This window comes from Aphidius gifuensis, linkage group LG3 (assembly GCF_014905175.1).
Source record: "Aphidius gifuensis isolate YNYX2018 linkage group LG3, ASM1490517v1, whole genome shotgun sequence".
NCBI classification, from domain to species: Eukaryota; Metazoa; Arthropoda; class Insecta; order Hymenoptera; family Braconidae; genus Aphidius; species Aphidius gifuensis.
The window spans coordinates 20,130,908-20,153,824 of NC_057790.1; the positions used below are offsets into that span (position 1 = coordinate 20,130,908).

At 24.5% G+C, this 22,917-nt stretch overlaps 7 protein-coding genes and 1 long non-coding RNA gene across 8 annotated transcripts; 4 read left to right on the forward strand and 4 right to left on the reverse strand.

Moving 5' to 3' along the window:
- Positions 1–20: 20 nt before the first annotated feature.
- Positions 21–1,273, reverse strand: LOC122851017. The gene is made up of 4 exons (XM_044150065.1): positions 806–1,273; positions 635–726; positions 143–536; positions 21–27 (listed from the first exon to the last, which is right to left on the reverse strand). Exons 1-4 carry the CDS (start codon positions 934–936, stop codon positions 21–23), a joined length of 624 nt encoding a protein of 207 aa, XP_044006000.1. The 5' UTR covers positions 937–1,273.
- LOC122852612 (nucleolar protein 12) lies at positions 1,248–2,173 on the forward strand (the record flags this gene model as incomplete). The annotated part of the gene is made up of 3 exons (XM_044152513.1): positions 1,248–1,407; positions 1,495–1,600; positions 1,679–2,173. Coding segments are annotated over exons 1-3 (723 nt in total), but the record flags the coding sequence as incomplete, so codon positions are not given.
- Positions 2,174–5,325: 3,152 nt separating this feature from the next.
- Positions 5,326–7,708, forward strand: LOC122852618. Its single transcript, XR_006373833.1, has 6 exons — positions 5,326–5,732; positions 5,996–6,201; positions 6,397–6,573; positions 6,834–6,933; positions 7,019–7,093; positions 7,403–7,708. It is a non-coding gene; the product is annotated as an uncharacterized LOC122852618 (long non-coding RNA).
- A 1,227-nt stretch (positions 7,709–8,935) lies between these two features.
- LOC122852620 (transcription initiation factor TFIID subunit 12) lies at positions 8,936–9,758 on the forward strand. The gene is made up of 3 exons (XM_044152518.1): positions 8,936–9,284; positions 9,361–9,553; positions 9,631–9,758. Exons 1-3 carry the CDS (start codon positions 9,087–9,089, stop codon positions 9,756–9,758), a joined length of 519 nt encoding a protein of 172 aa, XP_044008453.1. The 5' UTR covers positions 8,936–9,086.
- A 240-nt stretch (positions 9,759–9,998) lies between these two features.
- Positions 9,999–13,755, reverse strand: LOC122852619 (DNA damage-regulated autophagy modulator protein 2). Its single transcript, XM_044152517.1, has 7 exons — positions 13,521–13,755; positions 12,904–13,323; positions 12,676–12,797; positions 12,373–12,599; positions 12,161–12,299; positions 11,884–12,035; positions 9,999–11,787 (listed from the first exon to the last, which is right to left on the reverse strand). Exons 2-7 carry the CDS (start codon positions 12,981–12,983, stop codon positions 11,698–11,700), a joined length of 810 nt encoding a protein of 269 aa, XP_044008452.1. The 5' UTR covers positions 12,984–13,323; positions 13,521–13,755; the 3' UTR covers positions 9,999–11,697.
- Positions 13,756–14,203: 448 nt separating this feature from the next.
- Positions 14,204–16,272, reverse strand: LOC122851018 (serpin B13-like). Its single transcript, XM_044150066.1, has 8 exons — positions 16,260–16,272; positions 15,756–15,871; positions 15,502–15,675; positions 15,234–15,417; positions 14,941–15,155; positions 14,653–14,859; positions 14,420–14,558; positions 14,204–14,283 (listed from the first exon to the last, which is right to left on the reverse strand). Exons 1-8 carry the CDS (start codon positions 16,270–16,272, stop codon positions 14,204–14,206), a joined length of 1,128 nt encoding a protein of 375 aa, XP_044006001.1.
- A 1,284-nt stretch (positions 16,273–17,556) lies between these two features.
- LOC122852622 (28S ribosomal protein S29, mitochondrial) lies at positions 17,557–19,321 on the forward strand. The gene is made up of 6 exons (XM_044152520.1): positions 17,557–17,743; positions 17,823–18,152; positions 18,235–18,327; positions 18,403–18,539; positions 18,611–18,958; positions 19,046–19,321. Exons 1-6 carry the CDS (start codon positions 17,731–17,733, stop codon positions 19,283–19,285), a joined length of 1,161 nt encoding a protein of 386 aa, XP_044008455.1. The 5' UTR covers positions 17,557–17,730; the 3' UTR covers positions 19,286–19,321.
- Positions 19,322–19,398: 77 nt separating this feature from the next.
- On the reverse strand, positions 19,399–22,188 carry LOC122852621 (sequestosome-1). Its single transcript, XM_044152519.1, has 3 exons — positions 21,401–22,188; positions 19,875–21,160; positions 19,399–19,795 (listed from the first exon to the last, which is right to left on the reverse strand). The coding sequence occupies exons 1-3, from the start codon at positions 21,576–21,578 to the stop codon at positions 19,535–19,537; spliced, it is 1,725 nt and encodes a 574-aa protein (XP_044008454.1). The 5' UTR covers positions 21,579–22,188; the 3' UTR covers positions 19,399–19,534.
- Positions 22,189–22,917: the final 729 nt, after the last annotated feature.

Sequence of the window (22,917 nt, forward strand, 5' to 3'; positions counted from 1 at the left end):
TTGTAAATTTTTTGATTGTTCTAATATATTTTTTATCATTTCACTAAATTGTTCATATGACATATCATTTATATTTTTATCATAAAATTTTAATAATGATTTTTCTAATTCATTTTTATTTATATCTAATTTTACGTGTTTTTTTTCTTCTTCTTTTGGTATATATATCATTGAAAAATCATTTTTACATTCAATTTTAGTATGTATCATATCATGAAGATTTTTTATTTCATCTGGCCATTTTATTAACATTTCATTGTATGGTATTTTTGAACCAAAACCACCACTTATAACATCAGGAACATCAATATCATCCAATGAATTTATTAATTCAAAATGTTCATCATCAATATATGCCTGTATATCAGCAACAATTTCCATTATTTTTGTTATTAATACAGTATCACAATTAACCAAAATATCTTTAACAAGTTTCATATTTTTTTTTGTCATAATTAAACTTTCATTTAACAATAATTTAATAATTTCCAATGACATTTCATCTGCCAAAGCTGATGCATTTGAACTCACGTCATCTAATTGAAAAAAAAAAACAACAACAAATAAAAAATTAATAAACATTAATTACCTTAATTCTAATAAATATTTTTTAATAAAAAATAAAAAAATTTACTGCAACAGGTTGAAACCAGCTGGTGAACATTTGACAGATATACTTGTATTTCATCTGGTAATAATTGGCATAACTTTTTCCAACCTGATTTCCTGTAATTTTTAATAATTAAAACAAATTAAATAAAATTATATATTAATTATTAATTTAAAATATTAAATCATAGGTTACCATTGTGAATTATTATCATATTCTAAACGTTTTTTTGATAAATCATTATCTGGTATATTTATTGGTAATTTTGGTCTTCCTAAATTTGTAAATATACGTAATTTACGTGTTAATCTTGGTACTTCATTCATTGTTTATTATATTATTTAATAAATAATGAAATTAAATTATATAAATATACAATTAGTATGAAATAATTAATTATAACCGGCAAGAGAAATACAAATGACGAATTCAATGGACTCTCTCTTCAATTGTCTTCAATGCTCTCTCTTTCTCTCTTGCCTTGTTGCAAAAAAGAAAAATAATATAAAATAATAACAACAACAATAACAGTAACAATTAAGGCGAATTTATAATCAAGGACATTTTTGTTTAATGTTGAATTCTACCGTTATTATTTATAATCGCTGTAATCGCAAACTTAAATTGTTGTGAATACAACATAACCTTGTAAATATCTTGAAAGATCAACAAAACATGGCCATGCTTCCTGGTGTAAAAAAAGGTGTTCCTCGTCTTCTTGACGTTAATCGTCAACCAAGTAAACCAACTAAAAAACGTAAAAAGATTAATCTTGTTTTTGATGAAACTAAAAGAAAGTAAGTTTATTAATAATATATTAATTGTTTAAATAATATTATACATATGTACTTGTAAATACTAAATATTTTTATTGGTTATTTTAGAGATTATTTAACTGGTTTTCATAAAAGAAAATTACAAAGACGTCAAAAAGCTAGTGATGAATTAAAAGAAAAGCTAAGAGAAGAAAAAAAAAGAATAAAACAAGAAGTAAATATATTTTTATTTATCTATACGTATAAACTGTAGGATATAATTTTTAATGTATTATTTTTTTTTTAATATTAGGCTCGAGATAGATTTAAAAATTATGTGTCACAAAGAGATGTACCTGAACTTGAAGAGTTATTGTCCAAACAAGAATATGAAGCTGATGGAAAAACAGTTAGTATACTAGAGTTAAATGTCAATGAATTGGCACAAGGTGCAAATTGGATTGGTGAAAATAAACCAGTTTATGAACATGATAATTCTGAAGAAGAAGAAGAACAGACTGATGAGGAAGATGATCCAACAAGTGTACCAGGAATGGATTTAACAACTAAAAAAATTAAAAAACCAATTGTTGTTGTTCAAAAAGATAAACCAAAAATGGATCAAAGAGATATTAACAAAGCTGTTCAAAAAGAAACTAAAAAACAAACTGGACGTAGTAAAGTATTTTTATTAAAACAACGTTTAGATCGTCAAAAAAATAAAAAATTAGCTAAAAAAGCACAATTTCAACAAGAACGTGCAATTAAAAATGCAAAAGGTAAAGCAAAGAAAAAATTAATGAAAAAAAATAGTAAAAAAAAATAATCTAATAATTAAAATATGCTAAATTAATAAACTATTATTATGAAAATAAATAATAAAAAAATGTTTTATTATAAGAACAAAAAAAGTGTTGATTTAATTTACAAAAAAATATGTTTTTTCTTAGCCAGGCATAGATATAAACTAAATAAATCATTAATAATAAAAATAAAATATTTACTTACTTCAGCAATAAAAAAAAAAAACACTTGATTTTTTCACTTGCACCAAATATTCAAATAACACATGATAAAATGATATTAAAAAAAAACAAATACGATATTGCGCTCTAAGCAGCAAGTTTAAATGAATTTAATGATTAACTACTTGGTGCTTTTATATACACTGATGTACATGATAAAAATAACGAAACGCGTCATCTAAGTAATATATAATAGCAATTAAATTATCACATAGTAATTAAATGAAAAAACAAAAACATAATGACCTAAAGAATACATCAAAGAGTAAATTCATGGAGTTTCAAACAAATACAATTATTAATTAAATAAAATCCTACCTTTTAAGCGGATGTTCATCGTCCCACGCTGATCATCTCAAAATACACCAACACCATGTAGTAGCTAATAATAATTCTTTCTGATCAGCAACACCATGTTCATGGTTGTGTGGCTCATGATGATTATACCTGATTAGCACAACAGGTTTAATGATAACACACACTAAACAATAATCACACTTTACTCTGATTTTTAGCACCATCATTTTCAAAAACACTTTTCACTACAACTATCACTATCACTATTACCACGTTTACATCATCTCTAATAACAGAATTTATATAGTTTAAAAAGTCGTTCAGTCTTATTTTGTTATTATATTAAATTGTTTTAAATATTTAATTTCTATTTGCTTGATAATTCACTCTTTAAAATAGTTTATTATTATTATTATTATTTAGAAACGATTTATCAACTTGAAAAGAGGATCTCGAAAGAGCTGGCTGTTGATTTCTTGACATTCTTTTTAAGAGAGGCGGTTCATTCTGAACACCAACATAACATGAAATGAATTTGTGTGCGCAACAACAGCGGCATATCAAAGAAAATTTTGAATACTTTGATAAAGCTTAACAACAGCAAATGTTATCATGTTGAACAATAACAATAACAAGTGTTACATTGGATAGAGCTTAAGAGCCAATAATATCAGCATCATGTAATGTCATTGATTGTTGTCCAGTAAAAGATACATAAAATCACACCATATAACTCATGAGATGTTGGATTTCATTTAAACTTGATGCTTGGTTTTTCGTCATTTTGTTGCTGGTTCAAATGAACTGCTATAAACAATTGGATTAATTTTCCGTATGACTCACTTTCAACATTAACATCATTCACTTGGTATTTTTCATGTTACATTTTAGCATAAAAACAGTCTCAGTTGTCTCAATTATTTTAAATAGTGCATTGAAGTTTTTTTATATTTTATTTGACAAATATTAGCAAGACTAATGCTTTTCCCATGAATAAATTTGAAGATACAACTGTAACAATAAATTATTAAATTATTAGGTAAATATTAGACTGTACTTGAATTTTACAAAATGAAATAAATTAACTCACTGTACTCAAAAATGTTTTTCTCTCTAATGACGAACCAATTTAGTTTTTTTTTTGTCCCATTTTAAATTTCATCAACACATCAGACGTTTCAGTCTCACAGCTCACTTTTTGTTATCTGTAAACAATAAAAATATTAAATAAACATTATGTTATATTTTTTTTTCAAACTGGAGTAATTGTTAGCAACACAAAAAGAGTAGATGAAAGTGACATTTATAAATAATCGGTAAAATAATAAATAAATGATAAATAAACAAATGAATAAATAGTAAATAAATAAAAAATAGATAAATTAATAATAAATTAATAAATAAACAGTAAAAAATTGAATTTCAAAGTGATTAAATGGATACTAAACATTGACAATAAAAAATGACAAAGGCCTCTAACAAAGGAAAATTAATATTGAAATATTTCACATTTTTTTGATTGTTATTAATGAAAAAACGATTGTTATGCAACAAGGATGCTACAACAATGCTATAACTAACAAATATTCATAAATATTCATAAAAAAATTAATAAATTCATTGTCTTTGTAAAGAATGACAACCTCACCTCAAATAATTTTTTTTATTTGAGCTTAATTATTGAAAAAAATAACGTAATTATGTTTGTTTATGCGTTAAATAATGAAAAAAAAACTAAAAAAAGTTGATGTTTACATACCATTTGTCCACTATTCAACAAATTAAAATTTTTCTTTGTCAGCTCCAACAGCTCTGACATGTCCATTATTTTTGGTCAAATTTCACAAAAGTCAACAATAATTTATATCACAATCTGTTCAGAACAATTTAATTGACCGATTTATCAACAATTTATAATTAATTAACAATTATTATTGCAATAATAAGTGAAAAAAGTCACAACACTGAACGACACAGGTTTTCTCTCTCACAAAGCGACGCGCCATCTATGTAGATTTCCTACTTATCTACAAACTATAGTCGGTAATTTTTTATAATAATAATAATAAAAAATATATATAAAAAAATACCGAAAATTATCAATAAATATTAATTAACATCGTTTTATTTCACTGAAACACAAAAAAATTAATTAAAAAGAAAATAACACCGAAATCCAACAATAGCCGACAAATGACCAAAAAGACGAAACGACGCAAAAATGGCTATACCCAAACACAAAATCACAGAAAAAATACAAAAAAGTGGGGACGACAAGAAAAAATACGTAGGTTCACTACAAGTTAAATTCAGAAACTAATTTTCATATCCCGTGCAATTTTTGTGTTGTTGCAAGGCTTTTTGCACGTCGTGTCGATAGGAAGGGTTAAGTGGGGACCACCAACGACGATATAACAGCCAATGATGGCTTAGAATCATGTAAAACCGGTAGGAATAGGTAGAGACATGATGATCGTTTCAAGTGGTACGAATAAGTGGGGGATATGTATCTAAGCCATCATTGGCTGTTATATCGTTGCTGGTGGTCCCCACTTAACCCTTTCTATCGCAAAAAGGCTTGCAGCAACACCGAAATTGCACGGGGTATGGAAATTAGTTTGTGAACTTAACTTATAGTGAAACCACGTATATTTTCTTGTCGTCCCCACTTTTTCGTATTTTCTCTGTGATTTTGTGTTAAAGTATAGCCATTTTTGCGTCTTGCTCGTCTTTTTGGTCATTTGTCGACCATTGTTGAATTTAAGTGTTATTTTGTTTTTAATTAATTTTTTTTATGTTTTGGTGAAATAGTTAGTTCACTCGACAATAATCTATAACTCCAAATTATGGTGATGGTGAATTATTGACTCTCATGTACGAGTTATTTTTGTTATAATATTCAAAATTTGCCAATACAAATATTTTGATTTTCAACAAAAGGACGGCTAGAAATTATTTGAATAAATGGCATCACAAATGATGATATTAAAAAAACTCTTGGATTTTCAATGTCACCAGAGCATCTACAATCGAAAATTGCTACAGGTAAAAAATTATAATAATTTATTAGTTTGCTTATGTTATAGATTAATCTTGAAATCATAAAACAGCGATACAATACTGAATTAAAAATCAATCGTCAACAAACATAAATTAAAAATGAGCCTTTGTTGTTGTTTCAATTCAATTGACATATTTTGCAATTATTAAATATTAAAAATACCTATAGTATTAATTTATAAAAAAAAAAAAATTAAATAATAGCGAAAAGAAATCCACACATATTAATTTTTATTCCATGTTTATAGATACAACGAAATAATGAGTAGCATAGAGATATGAGAGACACGATCGGACACGACGATGATCGTTTCAAGTGGTAGAAATAAGTGGGGACATGATTCTAAGCCATCATTGGCTGCTATATCGTCGTTGGTGGTCCCCACTCATCCCTCCTATCGACACGACGAGTGGAAAGGGTTGTAAAGTTGCAACAACACCGAAATTGCACGGGGTATGGAAATTCGTTTGTTTTTTTAACTTGTAGTGAAATTACTCATTTTTTCTTGTCGCCCCCACTTTTTTTTTTTTATTTTCTCTGTGATTTTGTTTTAAAGTTTAGCCATTTTTTCATCTTTTTGGTCGTTTGTCGGCCATTGTTGATTTTGAGTATTATTTTTTTTTTAATTAATTTTTTTCTGTGTTTTAGTGAAATAAAAAGTTTACTGGACAACAATCTATAACATCAAATGATGCTGGTGTTTATTGACTCTCATCCTCATGTACCAGCTAATTCAACAAAAGGACGGCTATAGGAATAATTTGAATAAAAGCGTCATCAATCATCATCAAAGCAATAATGGAGCAATACCGAAAATAGCTACAGGTAAATAATAATTATTATATATCAGTTTGTTTTTGTTATAGATAATAGATAATATACATACAATCATTAAACAATGATTGAATTAAAAATTAATATAGTCAACAAACATAAATTAATAAATTTAAGATCAGCTTTTTTTGTTTTAAATTGACATACTTTGCAATTAATAAATATTAAAATTATAGTGTTAATTTATAAAGATAGTAAATTAAATAATAGCCAAAAAAATTCACATATTAATTATTATTCAATGTTTATAGATACAACGAAAGAAATGCCTCGGAATTATTATTTATTAGCTGAGGATAAATGTCTTTACCAATGGCAAAAGTATTGGCAGTCTTTATTGAACAAAGAGAGGTATTGAATAATTTTATTTATTATATAATTAAATTTTTTATTTATTTAAATTGTTGCTAAAATAATTTTGTTTTAAAAATTACAGGTATTCTTGGTTAATTAAAAATTGATTGAAAGTTTCAACAGACATCCGTGCATTTGGAATTCCAAATTATCTCAGGTAAATAATAATGATTATTATTATACAATTTATTGTTGTCTTATAATTATAGATAGTTGGCACTTTGAATGGAATTTTTTTTTGTTAATCATAATAGTTTAATCGCACAATTTATTATTAACTAGGATAATATGATAATTAAATAATTAAAAGCAATAATGATTTGTTTTTTGTTTCGATTTGAAATCTAATTTAAATTTAAATGTTAAATGTATATATATATATCAATAATTATAATTCATGTTTGCCGGATTAAGAATATTTATAATTTAATATTTATTTTAATAATTTTTATGATTTATTTTATAGCGGATTTCGGCCTGTTTGTTGACACTAATTATAATGATATAAGGACAATAATCATTGATAGTCGTTGGTGCATCTGAATGCTGTCTCCTAGAATTTCTACATAGGCCTTGGTGTATTTGAATGCGCTGATTCATAGATTTTCTACATATATAAGCCTTGATGCATCTGAATTCTTCCTCCTAGAACTTCTAAATGAGGTAAGAGGCCCTCTGGTCACTTTTTTAACCAATCCCTCAGGGTAAAGTGCGTCAACAAGCTTGTAACTTCAAAGAATTAATTATAATATTCTTTTAAGCTACTTGATTGATCCCCAATTTTTATATTTGATATATTTTTGTGACTTGTTAGCTCACCTTGATCTCATTTTTTTTTTTTTTCTATAATTATAAATTTTCTCATGCCAGAGTAAATGGCTTTAGTTTATTGATCAAGGTGTGCACATCAACCTGTCTATCTCAAACAGAGTAGACGGGGGTGAATAGGATGTGTTTCAGGTATTTGCAAAAATGAATTTGGAATATAAGACAACTGTTTATTTTTTTTCTAGGAGAGATTAGAATTTTAATTCTATCCCTTTTCAGGTTCATCTATAATATTTAGATTTAAGTAATTTATAATATTTAAAAAATTTCTTGTTGAACGCACTTTACCACAATATTTTTTTCAAATTAAATTAAATATACCTGCAGCTTTGAGCGCAATTAAATAATTAATTACTCCATTTTTTTATTCAACTTGTTCATCAAGTTTTTGAGAACTTTTTATTTACTCTGTGTATTTATTTTTATATACATAGTTTTTTTCAAATTTAATTTTCTTTTATTGATTATATAATTTACATTTATCTGCGGCTTTTAGCGCTTGTAATTATAATCAATAATTTTTCATTTCGCTTGTTTATCAAGTATTTTGTTTTTAATTTCCAAACGCCTTGATAATAATGGCTGCTTTAAAAATAAACGTTTATCATTTAAAGATTTAGTGCGTGTGTAATACAGTGTTTTTTCTTATTATTTTTGAGGTAAGTAAAAATTTTTTTATTATTAAAAAATGGCATTATACATTTGTTAAATTTTTTATTCTATACTAAAACGCATTAGTAGATAATTTTTTAATTTGTAAAACAATTAGAGACGGGTTTCAATTATTCTCGAAAAAATTATCGTTTTGTGCCAAGCATTATTTATTGTTTAAAAAAAATGAAAACCGGTTATCGTTATCATGTACATTTTATGTACTACCCGAAAGAGTTTATTATAAAATCCATATCAAAATTTGCTGCTTAAAGCGCAATATTTTTTTTTTTTTTTATCACTTTAAAGTGCGTCATTTAAATATTTTGTGCAAATGTTTAAAAATACAGTGTTTAATTTTTTTTTGGTAAGTATAAATATTTTTATTCTATTATTTACTCATGATTTAAATGGATTTAAATTTTTCTTACCCAAGTGTACCACTACATAAATCGTCGTGCTATGAAAATTCGCCCTAAAGTCGTTTTTTTTTCCCTCAAGTTGCCGACTGTTGCCGACTGTTGTCGACAAAAAAAAAAAAAAATGCCGACAAGTTGCGTGAAGTTGCGACAACTATTAAATTAACCTTAAATATTGTTTATTTACATTACAACAATAATTAAAGCTAATTGAATATAAAAAATAAATAAATATAAATAAAAATCTGGGCTATGCAATCGGGCAACAATACAGATATTAATCATCAAAATTTAGGAAATTTGCAATCAGTTGGACCAAGAAGTCAAAGCACAATGAATATGTCTAATAATAATATCAGTGAACCTGGACAACAGTCTCAACAACAAACAAATCAACAAAATTCAATGAAAAATCAACAGTCTTCTTCCTCCAGCAGCGAAACACCTCAGGTAAAAAAAAAAAAACAGAAAAACAAATTATTTATTAATTGTCATATTGAATATAATATAATTTTTAAATTTACAGTTTTTATCAAAAGCAAGACTCCAAGAATTAGTTAAAGAAATTGATCCAATTGAACAACTTGATGAAGACGTTGAAGAAATGTTGCTCCAACTTGCTGATGATTTTGTTGAAACAACAGTTAATGCAGCATGTTTACTAGCAAAACATCGACATGCAAATTCAGTTGAAGTTAAAGATGTACAATTACATCTTGGTAAATAAAATTATCTAGACTATATTAATAATCATTTTTAATTACAAAAACTAATGTTTTTATTTTTTTTATTTTAGAACGTAATTGGAATATGTGGATTCCAGGTTTTGGTACTGATGAAGTAAGACCTTACAAACGTTCAACAGTCACTGAAGCACATAAACAACGTCTAGCACTTATTAGAAAATCAGTTAAAAAATATTAAATATATCAAGGATAATTCTTTAAATATTTTCAAAAACTTTATAATAATAAAAAAATATATAATTAACTAATATTTCAACTCATTGACATTAACAAAAATATTTTTCATTAATTTATTTATGAAAATATTATTATTATTATTATTATTCTACAAGATAATTTCATTTATTAATTTATCAAAGTTAGAAAAACATAAATATTAATTGACTATTAAAAAAAAAAAAAGAAACATTAACAACAATTTTTATTTGAATAATATTTTTATTATTGAGTAGTGTTCATTTTCAAGTATAAGTGTAGTTATTAAGAAAATTTTTAGATAAAATATTATGTGTAAAATATATTATTTTTAAGTATAGACCGTAAGTCGATGGCACTTTGTTACAAAAATACCGATAAATACGTTTTTTTTTTTATATATATATAATTGATTAATTAATAATTATATTTAGAATAATAAAAAAAAAGATAAATTATTGTTTAAAAACAAATTAAAATAAACATTTTTATCATTAAATTAGTATTTGTTTTTTGTGAAACTATATAGTGTAATTATTATAAAATTATTTATCTTTTTAATCAGATATTCTGTATTTATCAAAACCAACTGATTTAAATGTGTCTTCAACAATATCTGCTAGACATCTAACAGCTTGAAGAAGTGCTGCAAGTAATATAGAAAATGATAATGACAATAATTTACTTGGTATCAATGCCCGATCATTATTATCATCTAATAAATTGATTTTATCATTATTATTATTAATAATTTGACTATTATCAATATTACCAACTGATACATCATCATCATCATCAACACCATCATCATTTTCATCGTGATTTTTAGTATCTATATTAATTAACTTTTTATCAAATTTAAAATGTTTTTTAAATTTCGATTTTAATATATTTTTATAATCATTAAATTTATAATTATAATTTAAATTATTTTTTTTAGTTGATGAATCATCAGGTTTAATAATATTTGATGATTTTAAAGAACTTATTTTACGACGTTTTACATCACATGAAATTTCATCATTTGAATTTTTTCTTCGACGATTTTTAAATATTGAATTTATTGGTATTTTAATGTTGCTATTAATTATATTATTGTTATTATTTATTGGTAAATTAATTTCTTCATTATTATTGTTATTTTGGGTTGAAGAATTATGTGATGATTTAATATTTATATTACAGTCAATGTCATTATTTAACTTTGTTTTATTGACATTTTTATTTGTAATAATATTATTTATTGATTCATTAATGATTGTTGGTAATTCATAATTATTTATTAATTTATTTAATTGTGAATTTTCAATGTGCTGAGGACACAATAAATTATTTTCAATACACAATAGGCTTTCTTGAATTTTTAATAGGCACTCTTCAATATCATAGGCACTATTTTGTTCATTTAAATTATTCATAGCATCATCATCGTCATCATCACTATCATCATCACAATTATTATTTTCTTTTAAAAATGTCATTATATTATTTAATTTATCACTTTTTTTATTAATATTATTAATTTTATCATTGTTTGCTATTAAATTATCATCATTTTTTACATTTTCATTTATTTCTTTGATTGTTGTTGTTGTTGTTTTAATATTTTCATCAAAATCATTTATTAAAAATTCTAATTCTTCATCATCATCAGTTAATTCAGATGTTATTTTAAATTTACTTGTTTTATTTAATATTTTTCTTAAATTTTCATCAACTGGATTGTTAAATGTTTTGTAAATTGTTGATTTACAATTGGCTGATGATGAATTTATAGAATCATTTGATTGTATTATCATTGAATTTAATAATCTTGCTGATTCTGATATACATGGTTCACTTGTTTCAATTTGTATTGTTGATTGTGTTGATGATGAATTTGTAAATAAATTGACGTAACCATTGGCACGTCGAGAAAATGATCAAGTACTTCTTGTTGGTGAATTCATTGTCCCTGAATTTGCATCAAATACTGAATAATTTTTTTTTGCATAATCAACCTTGAATGTTACCTTAAAAAAATATCATATATGTATATTTAAATATACAAATATATTATTGTGTAATGTTTTTTTTTCAATTAAAAAAAATTATTTTCTTTTATTTACCTTGGGAAAGGTCAATTGAAGTTCACGAAATTCATTTGTAAATGAAATAATATAAATACAAATAGCAACTGCACATGACCATTCACTAATTGTACTAATTAAATGATATGTCCATCCACCATCAAATTTAGTCCATTTTTTAATATCTTTACCTGTTAAAAAAAAAAAAAGTATAAAAAATAAAATTATAACTTAGTTATTTATCAATAAATAAATCAATCATTTTCTTATCACTAAATATTTATGACTATTTACAAATATGATTAATGATAATTACCAGTAAATTCTTTAGCTGATAATGCAGCTGTAATGAAAACAGTAAAGAAACATATTGTACAAAATATTGATAATATTATTCTCAATTTAACTGTTGATGATGAACAGCCATTTGGTTGAATACGCCATGAACATGCACTCTAAATTAAAAAAAAAAAGAAAAACACATACAAATTATTGAATTAAAATTGATTAACTAAATTTTATATATACCTGAAGAATAATATATAAACTTGCACCACCAAAACATAAAACAGCACCAATTAAATGTACAGTTAACATTGATGTTTCTTGAAAATTAGCAACCATTGTCATTCCAAGTGTTGATATCATACCAATTATACATGATATAAAATTTAATTTTCTCCAATATGATGAATATTGATATGACACTAATATTTCTTTAACTTGTGCATATCTTACAAACACAATCATTGACACTAAAATTAAATAAACACAGAAATAATTATTACAATTTTAAAGCTATTAATAAAATATAATTGAGTAATTATTTACTTAGAATAGCAGTCATATTTAGTAATTGTCCAAATATACAACTTTCTGGTGGTGTTGTACCAGTATCAGAAATATATGGAAAAAATAATACAACATGATCTTGATTAACTGCAACAGCTAATCTACATTATTTAAAAAAAAAAAAAAAATAGCTAGTTATTATTTATTTATTAATAGATGAATTATATATTTTTATTTAAAAAAAATTAATGAAAATTTGATACTTACGTTATTATGAATACAGTGGGTAATCCAATTGCCATTAAAATTGATAAATAATGTAAATTACCAATCGTTGATTTAGTCATGATGTTTAATTTTGATGATAACTTGAAAAATTATTATTATCACACCTGTATGTGGCTAAAGCACAAAGTCAACTGATGTCTTTGACGTTAAAGTCAGAGCTCATAACTTTTTTTTATCATTTCATTTACGTTTGTATTTTTTTTTTTTTTTACATAGACATTGCGTTGTGTTTATTTTTCAAGATCAACACCACCACCATCACTACATACCACCAACACAAACTTGTGCTAAATAATCAAATCTCCAAATTTATTTTATTTTATTATTATCAAGTAAAAAATATCTATCATTTTTTAGCTATCTATTGCTGTATTGATGACTCATACATTAACATTATTTCTGGTAAAAAAAAAAAATTATTTGCTGATAAATTTTGTGTTTTTTTTTGGTATGAATAACACAAGAGTTATGATAAGATATTTTATTTTCATCAGAGTGATAAGAGTGAGGAAGATTTTATCTAAATTATTAAATAAATTTTTTTTCTTTTATTTTTATTTGATTAATTGGAGATTTGATATTTAATATATACTTACTGATTTGTGTAATTTTTTTTTGTTGAGGTTTAATTGCTAATAATGATTTTTTTATGTTAAAATTTTAGCTCTTTAAATTGCCAAGGTCATAGTTGATTTATTTGAACACCTTCTTGATTGCTATATGTACGACGACCTACACCACCCATGTAAAATCGAAACATGATCATGACATTGGTGTATATGTCTCGAAACGTTAAACTAATATTTTTAATATAATATATTTATTATTTTATGAAAAATTATTTTTTCATTTTTTTTTTAATAGCACTTTATGGAGATGATGAGGGAATTTTTTTTTTTAAATTAAAATTATTTTTAAAAATTTAATTTATATCTAAAAATATAACTTATGTTGATAAAGTCTCAGTAAATATTTATTTTCGCAATGTACAATGGGCGATTTGGGAGTTGTTCACGCTGGCGCAATAGAAAGTACTATATATATTAAAAATTTAAGTGGTATATTGGATTTACGAAAAAAAAAAAAAAATATTAGTAAATTTTATTCAAAACTTAACATTAAAAAAATAAATAAACAAATAAAAATCAGGTTTTTTAAAGAAAAAAAATTAACAAATTTTTAATATTATTATTTTATTTTTATTATTTAAAATAAAAAATCAAATACATTTGTGTTTAATTTATGAAAAAAATTTGATTGAATTTATTTTTTATTCCAATTATGGTTTGCTAACACGACCAGTAAAAACAATAAAATTTCTAGTTGTAATAACAACAAGAAAAGGACGATTTACTTTGACTTTTTTGATACGACGTTTTGGTTTTTTATTAATGTAATTGGCTAGAAAAATAAATTCAAATATATTAGATTTATAAAAATTTATAAAATATTTATAAATAATATAAAATAAGAAAAAAATTAAAATAAAATATACCACTATGAGATCCATAACCAGAGCCATTTTCATCAACCTCAATAGTTGTTTTTTGTATAATTTTATCAATGATTAAATTTTTATCTTGACTAATACCACTAAAATTAGCATTAGTTGTAAATGCATCATTTACACCCATCTAACAATAAAAAATAAAAACAAAAGAAAATTAATTTATCATAATCATTTAGATACATTTAAATATTCATTAAATTTTTTCATAATATACGTGCCTTTTCCAAGTGTTTTTTATAATCAATTTTTGTATCAAGTTTGAATTTTGGTAACAGCAACTGAATTTCTGTTAGTTGATTATCATAACCAGGATCAATTAAAGTTGTGAAATTTATTTTATCAATATTATCTTCAATGTGTTTTAATCCTTCAATTTTATTTGGAATAATAATAAACATAGATACTTGTTCATAGTCGTCATTTATCTATTGCAAAAATATATTAAAAATTATTATTATTATTTTTTCTTTCACATGTATTTTATTGAAATATATGTTTTATCTTACTCTATAAAAAAGTTGAATTATTCGAGCATCTAAATCTTTATTTTTTACTATTAAAAACCAGTCCCATAATTTCATAGTTGGTACATGAATTTTTGATGTATTATTTAGATAAAATAATTTTGATGATGTATATTCTGGTCTAAATCTATTTTGCCATTCTGCTTCAAAATGATTAACGTTTATGAGAAATATACTATCGTTTTTTTTAATATCATCTGCAATATATTAATCAGTTTAATATTGTATTATACATATTACTATCAACAACAGCAATAATAATATAATGTACAAACCAGGTTTAAACAAATCCATATCACGTTTAGTTTTCTGATAAATAAACCATTTAATAATGGAAGTTGCATCTCGACTATTTTCAAAGTTTATTTGATTGACATTTGAGTTTTTAAAGTTTGATTTCAATTTGATATTTTGATTAATGAATATCATGCTTTGTAAATTTAATACACTGTCCAATTTCTAAAACAAAAAAAAAAAAAATATTTATCATCATTTTTTACATTTTTTATATATATATTTTTTTTATTAATTGATAATTTTTACCGTCATAAAATCTGAAGTATAATTGTTCAAGTTATCTGTCAGATTTTCCATATGTAAAAATTTTTGTAATTCTGATCGTGTTTCACCACCTGCTCCAAAAGCAGTCATTGCTAAAAGTTGTGAGATGCCTAATGGTAAAAAGACAAAATTATCTGGTTCATTTTTCAATGCAACCTGAAATTTTATATATTGATATTATTATTATTATAATGATATTAGAATTTAATTCTAGTTTTTAATATGATTTATATTACCTTGAAAAAATCCAAAGACACTTGATTCAATGAATCAACAATGGCACTCGAGGGTGTTGCATTGATCCAGCCATAAGGTCCAAAACAAACAGCAACAATCACGAGTGATATAGTTGCTGTAATAATAATTTAAATAAATAATAATTAATATTTTAATTTACCAGTTTACAAAATTAATTGTAAAAATAAAAAAATTAGTAATCAACATGTTATCGTATAAATTTACACAAAAAAAAAAAATCAAAGTAATAAAATTGTGTTTTATATTATATTTAAAAATTAAAATTACATTTATTTAATTAATTATACTTACGTAATTTCATTTTGAACCAATTAAAAACTTGAAAAGTATATAAACTAATTTTCCAAAGTAAATTTAAATAAAAAATATATGAGATAGTCAACCAATTAGCAGCGGATCGGTGGCTGACTTGAGAGTGATTTTTTTTTTCTAAACAGTTCAGCTATATATACGATTTTTCAAACAAGTTTTTGATTAACTACCTGGGTCAATCATATAATTAACGAAATTTAAATATAGAAAAAAGGAAAAACCCGTTGTTAATGATAAAAACACGATAATAATTTGATGATAATGACTTATAAAATTAATAATAGATGTTTGCACTTTAATACTTTCGATATTTAAATCAATTTAAAATAAATATATATATATATTTTTTTATAACGTTTAACTCATCAACTTGAAACTATTATTATTAATTCGGTTGTAAAAACAAATATAAAAACTATGTAAAAATTCACCAAAAAAATTAAATTGATATATCAATAAATATAAAATCAAAGAATTTAAATATCAAAAAGACAATTTTATTAAAATTATTTACAATTTTCTAGGACAATTACATTTATTGTTTTTTTAAATTCATTAAATTATGTGTTATCAATGGTTGAAACACAGTGTTTCCTGGTAAAAGACGATCAATTGGAATAGTAACATTTTTTCCATCAACATCAATAACAAATTCATTTTGTTTTCTTTCAATAATTTTAAATGGTCCTTCAATAAAAGGACGTATTTTATTATTTTCGTCAAGTAAATTTTTATCAAATGGAATATCTTCACTTATCACCAGAGCTTCTCCAACATTTGCAAAATCATCAATTGTTAATGATTGTTTTTTAGGCTCAGTATTTTCCTCATCAAAATGATATTTAGATCCCTCTAGCCAATATGGTTCACGTGTTGGATAATACTGTTTCCATATAATAACTCCAGCAAATACTACATAAAAATAAATAAATAAAATTATTAGAAAACTATAGGTATACATTGATTTATATTTATGATAATAATAAAAATTAATTTACCATTTACAGCAACAGTAATTATTGTAAATAAACTTTTTTGAAATCTTGTTTTTTTGTTCCACCATGATAAAATAACTTCATCAATATTTTTGATAAAACGAAATTGTGAATTTAATGATGAAATACTATTTAAATTTTTCGTAGTATGTAATTGATTTTTTTTTATTAAATTAAGCTGTCCACGTGGTACTTGTTGGATAGATTTTTTTAATACATTTTGACAAGAATAACTTTTAACTATTGATAAATTATTTTTATTATTTAATTTTTGTAATTTATAAAATACTGTTGAATTTTTGTATATATTTTTAAACATTTTTATTTAATTTATTTAACTTTTTTAAGATCTAAAAAACAACTTGTATGTCAGGTGAATATAAAAGTGATTTTTTTTTTTTTTTTACACAACACGTTGGTTTGTCAGATAATGCTAGGTTATACACCTCCATCTTACTGTCGAAATTTGTACTCCTTTTGCAACACACACACACAACTTTTCCATGTTAACAAAATGCCGGAATAATAATAAATAACCTCCAGTAAGTCAATAAATATTAAACAATTTTAACAATATAAATAATAATTGTTTATAAATAAAAAAAAACAACAACAACAAAAACAATAACATCAACTGTCAACAAAAATGATGTCAACACGTGAGTTTTACAAATAAATAATCATGAATATTAATGTAAGGGTTAACAATTGCTTATTAAATTGTTTTTTGATATTTAGAGAATTTATTGAGACGAGGAGGTCTAGGATTATTACGAAGATACACAACAATTGCTGAACCAGCTGCTGTACAAGATATACAAATTGATCATTTTCGAACAAATGAAACAAATCCAATAAATCATGATAAAAAACATCTAAATAGATTTTATAAATTGCCAAATCAAGTACGACAAAAGCTATTTCAACACGGTGGTTTACCACAGAATTTACTATCACAATTTGATACATTTTTTGAAAATTGTATTCTCATTAGAGAACCAGCATTAGAAATAATTTCATATCTAAAAGCAACTGATTATTCTAGACCAGTCAATAGATATGTCTTGTGTAAATATACAAAAGAAAAAATTTTATAAACACATGAATAATTAAACGTTATATAAATTGATAATTAAATTTATTATTTTAGATGGTGAAAATGGAACTGGTAAAACATTAACAATGGCACATGTAATGCATTATGGACTTGAGACAAAAAAAATTATAATTCATACTGGTTGGAGTAAGTTGTCATTGTATTTTTTATTTTTTTGGATTAATTATTGTTTTTATTTAAGATAATTATTATTTTTTGCAGTACCTGATTGGTTTAGAAGACCAAAAGAAATTGTATTGTCAACAAAAAAACAGGGTTTTTATGATTTACCAGTTGATGCTGCTGCATTTTTGGTTCATTTTAAACATCAAAATTCAGAGCTACTTGCTGAACTTGATGTAAGTTTAATCCAAATTTGATGAATTATTTTAAATGTTGTATTTTAATTGTTGTTTATTTTTTTATTTAGTTGAGACTGTCAAAAGATTATGAATGGAGTTCACGTGAACAAAATCCAAAAGGTTCACCACTCATTGATTTGATTGATCTTGGTATAACTAGAATAAAATTTTCATGTGATATTGTTGATGCAGTTGTTGATGAATTAAAAATATTAAGCTCAAAAGGACAATGTAGTTGTCTTGTTTTTATTGATGGTTTTAATTCACTTTTTGGTACATCAACTGAGCTAAGAGTTGAAAATCGTAAACTTGTTTATCCATATCAAGTAACATTAACTGATACATTATTAAAATTAACAAAATATGATTGGTCAAATGGAGCAGTAATATTGACACTTGATAAACTTGCTGTTGATGTAAGTTATTTATAAATTGAATTTTATTTATTTATTTATTAAAGCTATTTAATATATATTTTTTATCTTTTTTTTTTTTTTTCATAGAGAAAAGCAGCTGAATCTCATTATCCACATTATTTACTTGGTAAAGAAGGCTTTGAACATCTTGATCCATTTTTACCAATTCAAGTTAATGATTACAGTAATGAAGAATTTGAAAATGTCATGGATTATTACAGAGATAGAAAATGGATTAGAAATGTTACTGAAAATGGACAAAAAGAACTTGAATTAGTATCAAATAAAAATCCATATTTATTAATGAAATTTACTGGTCCATTGTAAACAAAATAATAAACAATTAATATGCTTTCAATACAACGTTTGTTTTTTTTTTTTTATTAAACATCAAGATATTTTTGAAACAACAAGTATACATTTTAAATATTTAATTTACCCTCTACCAAGACAAATGATTATATATTCATTTTTTTTAAATTGGACAAGTGGAATGCAGGACATATATGTGAGATAAAGTTTATATAGATTGATACATTATATAAATATCAATTATTGTTTTTTTTATAATAATATTTAACGACGAACTGGGCTTAGTGTATCAAGTGCACTAGCAATATCACCATCTTTTGAAACAAGTAAATTTGTTAACCATCCTCCTTCATTTGTAAATCCCATTTCCATCATTGTTTCAATAGACTGTTGTATTTTTTTATCTGAATGATAAATAATTGTCTCCTTGGCTTCTTGTACTTTTTCAATATGTGGTAATTTTGGATATAATCCAGTTGATGTTGAAGCTTTTTCTTCAGCTAATTTGTAAGGTAATGGAATTGCCTAAAATCATTCATCAAAAATTAAAATAACTAACAAGATTATTTTAAATAAAAAATTAATAAATTATTGATTTTATTACCTTGCTAGTATCAACATCAACAGTTGATGGATTTGCATTTGCTCCAATGATTGTCCAATCTTCATTATCACTTGATTTATCAGCTCCAGGTGTTTCAACACTTGCATTGTTATTTTGATCAGTATCCATTGGTGTTATATTTTCAGTAACTTTAGTAGTTATTGGATCTGTTTTTTTTGTTGTTTCAGTATCTTTTGATTTTGGATTCATGAGTTTAAATCCATATGGATTTGGCTGAGCATTAAAATGACTTGCAACAGCAGCAGCAGCAGCATCAGCAGCAGCTTTTTGTATATGAGACATTCCACCACTAACTTGTGGTTGTGGATTAACAAATGTTTCAATAAATGGTGTAAAATTTTCACCAACCATTTTTAATAATTCCATATATGGATCCATTGGATTTTTTTTTTCACTTTTTTGTTTATCATCTTTTGAAGCTGTATCATTAGATTTTTGCTCATCATCAGTTGATTTAGTTTTTGGTATTTTAACTGATGGTTCTTCAGTTGTATTTTTTTTTGGTATTGTACCAGTTAAATCAGCAACAGCAGCAGCAGCACCAGCGGCAGCACCAGCACTTGCAGCACTTGCAGAACTAGCAGCAGTACTTGCAGCAGTAGCAGCTTGTTTAGCCATATCTTGATGAATTTTCTCCATACTTGGACATTCACCTGGTACATTTGCCCAATCATTTAAATAACTTGCAAGTGTATTTGTCCATGATACACCATTATTATCATTACAACGACGTTTATGTTGTTTTCCATAATGTTGTTTATCTTTATCTTTACCATTACCACCATGATGATTATCTTTATTACGACAATGTTCTTTATCACGACGATCTTCTTTGCATGAATTAACTCTTGTAAATGGACATTTTAATTCTTTATCATCATCAGCAGCATTTGATGCTTTACGCATTGAACGATTCATAAGACCAGCAATTCTACGTCCCCAATGTGGTTTCCATTGTGCTGGTGCAATTAAACGTAGCATACAATGATCTTCATGTATACCACGAGCATCACAATTTGCACATAAATCAAAATCTGGACATTGTAAACATTTATAACGAAAACCTTGAATTTGCTTTTCACAACCATCACAAACTACGCCATCATGAATAACACCTGATGTTCCTCTTGATGGATTTATATAATCTTTTGGATATTCAGAGTATACAAATACGTATAATTTACGTACCAAATCATCAGCTGTTTCACCCAGTGCAATACCCCATTCTTCATCACTAGAAATAACAATGTCATCTTTATCTTCATCTGAAAATATTAAATAAACAAAAAATTATTATTTCGAAAATTATTTCTAAACAATCTCATATTAACATAAATGATTTATTATAAAATTAAATTTTTAAAAAGTGATAATTGTGGAAAAAAAATAACACAAATAAAGGATCATTAGTATAATTTGCATGAACAAAGGAATAAAAATTAAAAAAAAATATTTGCAAATTATGATGCAAGAAAAAAGGATTATAAATTTTTTTTTTTTTTTACCTCTCCATGAAATTGTAAAATGTCTGCCACGAAGTGTTGGAAATACACTTAAAATTTTTTCACGTAAATACAGAAAATTAGTGACAACATCTTGATCAACACCAAAACGACGAATTTCTTGTTTATCAGGATCTTCCTGATTTATTAGATAGACTTTAAAATTGACTAACGACGTCATTTTCTAAATTAAATTATATACTTTTTATATAATTTAATTTTAGAATTTTTTTTCTTCTTTAAAATCCAGCTGGATTTAATGTCACAAAATGTCAAAATATTTTTCTTTATATACTTTTAATATTTGTAATTAAATATTTTTAATAATTCGACAACTTTCAATGAATGATAATTATCAAGGAATGATTCTGGCACTTTCTTGTATGCTCTTTTTATATGTGGCGCAATAAAATTTAATGAAAAGTGAGGAGGAAAAAAAAAAAACAATAATCGATGACTCGAAAATATTTATATTGCGCAAACGCAGAGTTTAAAAAAAAATAAAAAACACCGCTAAATAACAATGGCGCTAGTTTCGCTATATAAATATAATAATATTTTGACAGAATGACAGCTGTGAGCTGATTAAATATAAATAAGAAAATTTTGTAGGCTAGTATTTGACATAAATAATATTGATTAAATAATTATTATTTTATTAAAATATATTAATGTTGTTTAAATAATTTTGTAGATAATTATTACTGAGACCTAGTTGAACGCCATTTTGATATGATGATGGGCAAAAATTGGAAATTGTGTCATGTGACTTGTCTTGTTGAGTGACTCTCTCAATATTATTCAAGAGAGAGAGAGAGAAAAAAAAAAAATAAATGATAATAAAAATAAATGTGACTTGGTCAGGTTCGTTGATTCGTCCACGCATGTTTATGTTTATTCTAGAATGTTTACATGATGCATCATCGATTTTTATGAATCATCTAACAGGGTGATTGGCCACCAGCTTTAATTACACAAACACAAAAATATTGCATCATATTTGCCAATTGATAAGGACCAAGGAAATAATTATTTTTATTTAATGACAATATGGCTAATGATAAATTTTGATAACTATAATTAGCATTGATTAAAAAATAATAATCAAGGTCAATTTTTTTATCAATATACAATTAACATCCGCTGAGTCATAATATATTTATTTGGAAAATTAAATTTTTTTTTTTTAGGCTTATTATATAACTGGGGATGTCGAGAAAGTTATACAAGTTTTTAATTTAAGCAATTTATTGACGTATTAATATAATACACATTTGTGGATGGATAATCTATTGAATATCCTCAAATAATGCTGTGTCATTATTAATATTTGCATAATATTTGCAATTGATTTTTTAATTGTAGCATGATGATAATTATTTTTGTGTTTATATTAAGTATAATTTAAATACTTTTTTTTATGTTAACAATATTTAATTAATAAATAAGTTTATCAAAGAAAATTTGTCTTTTAAAATAAAATTTCATCAACAGTTAACTCGATTTATCCACAATTTTAA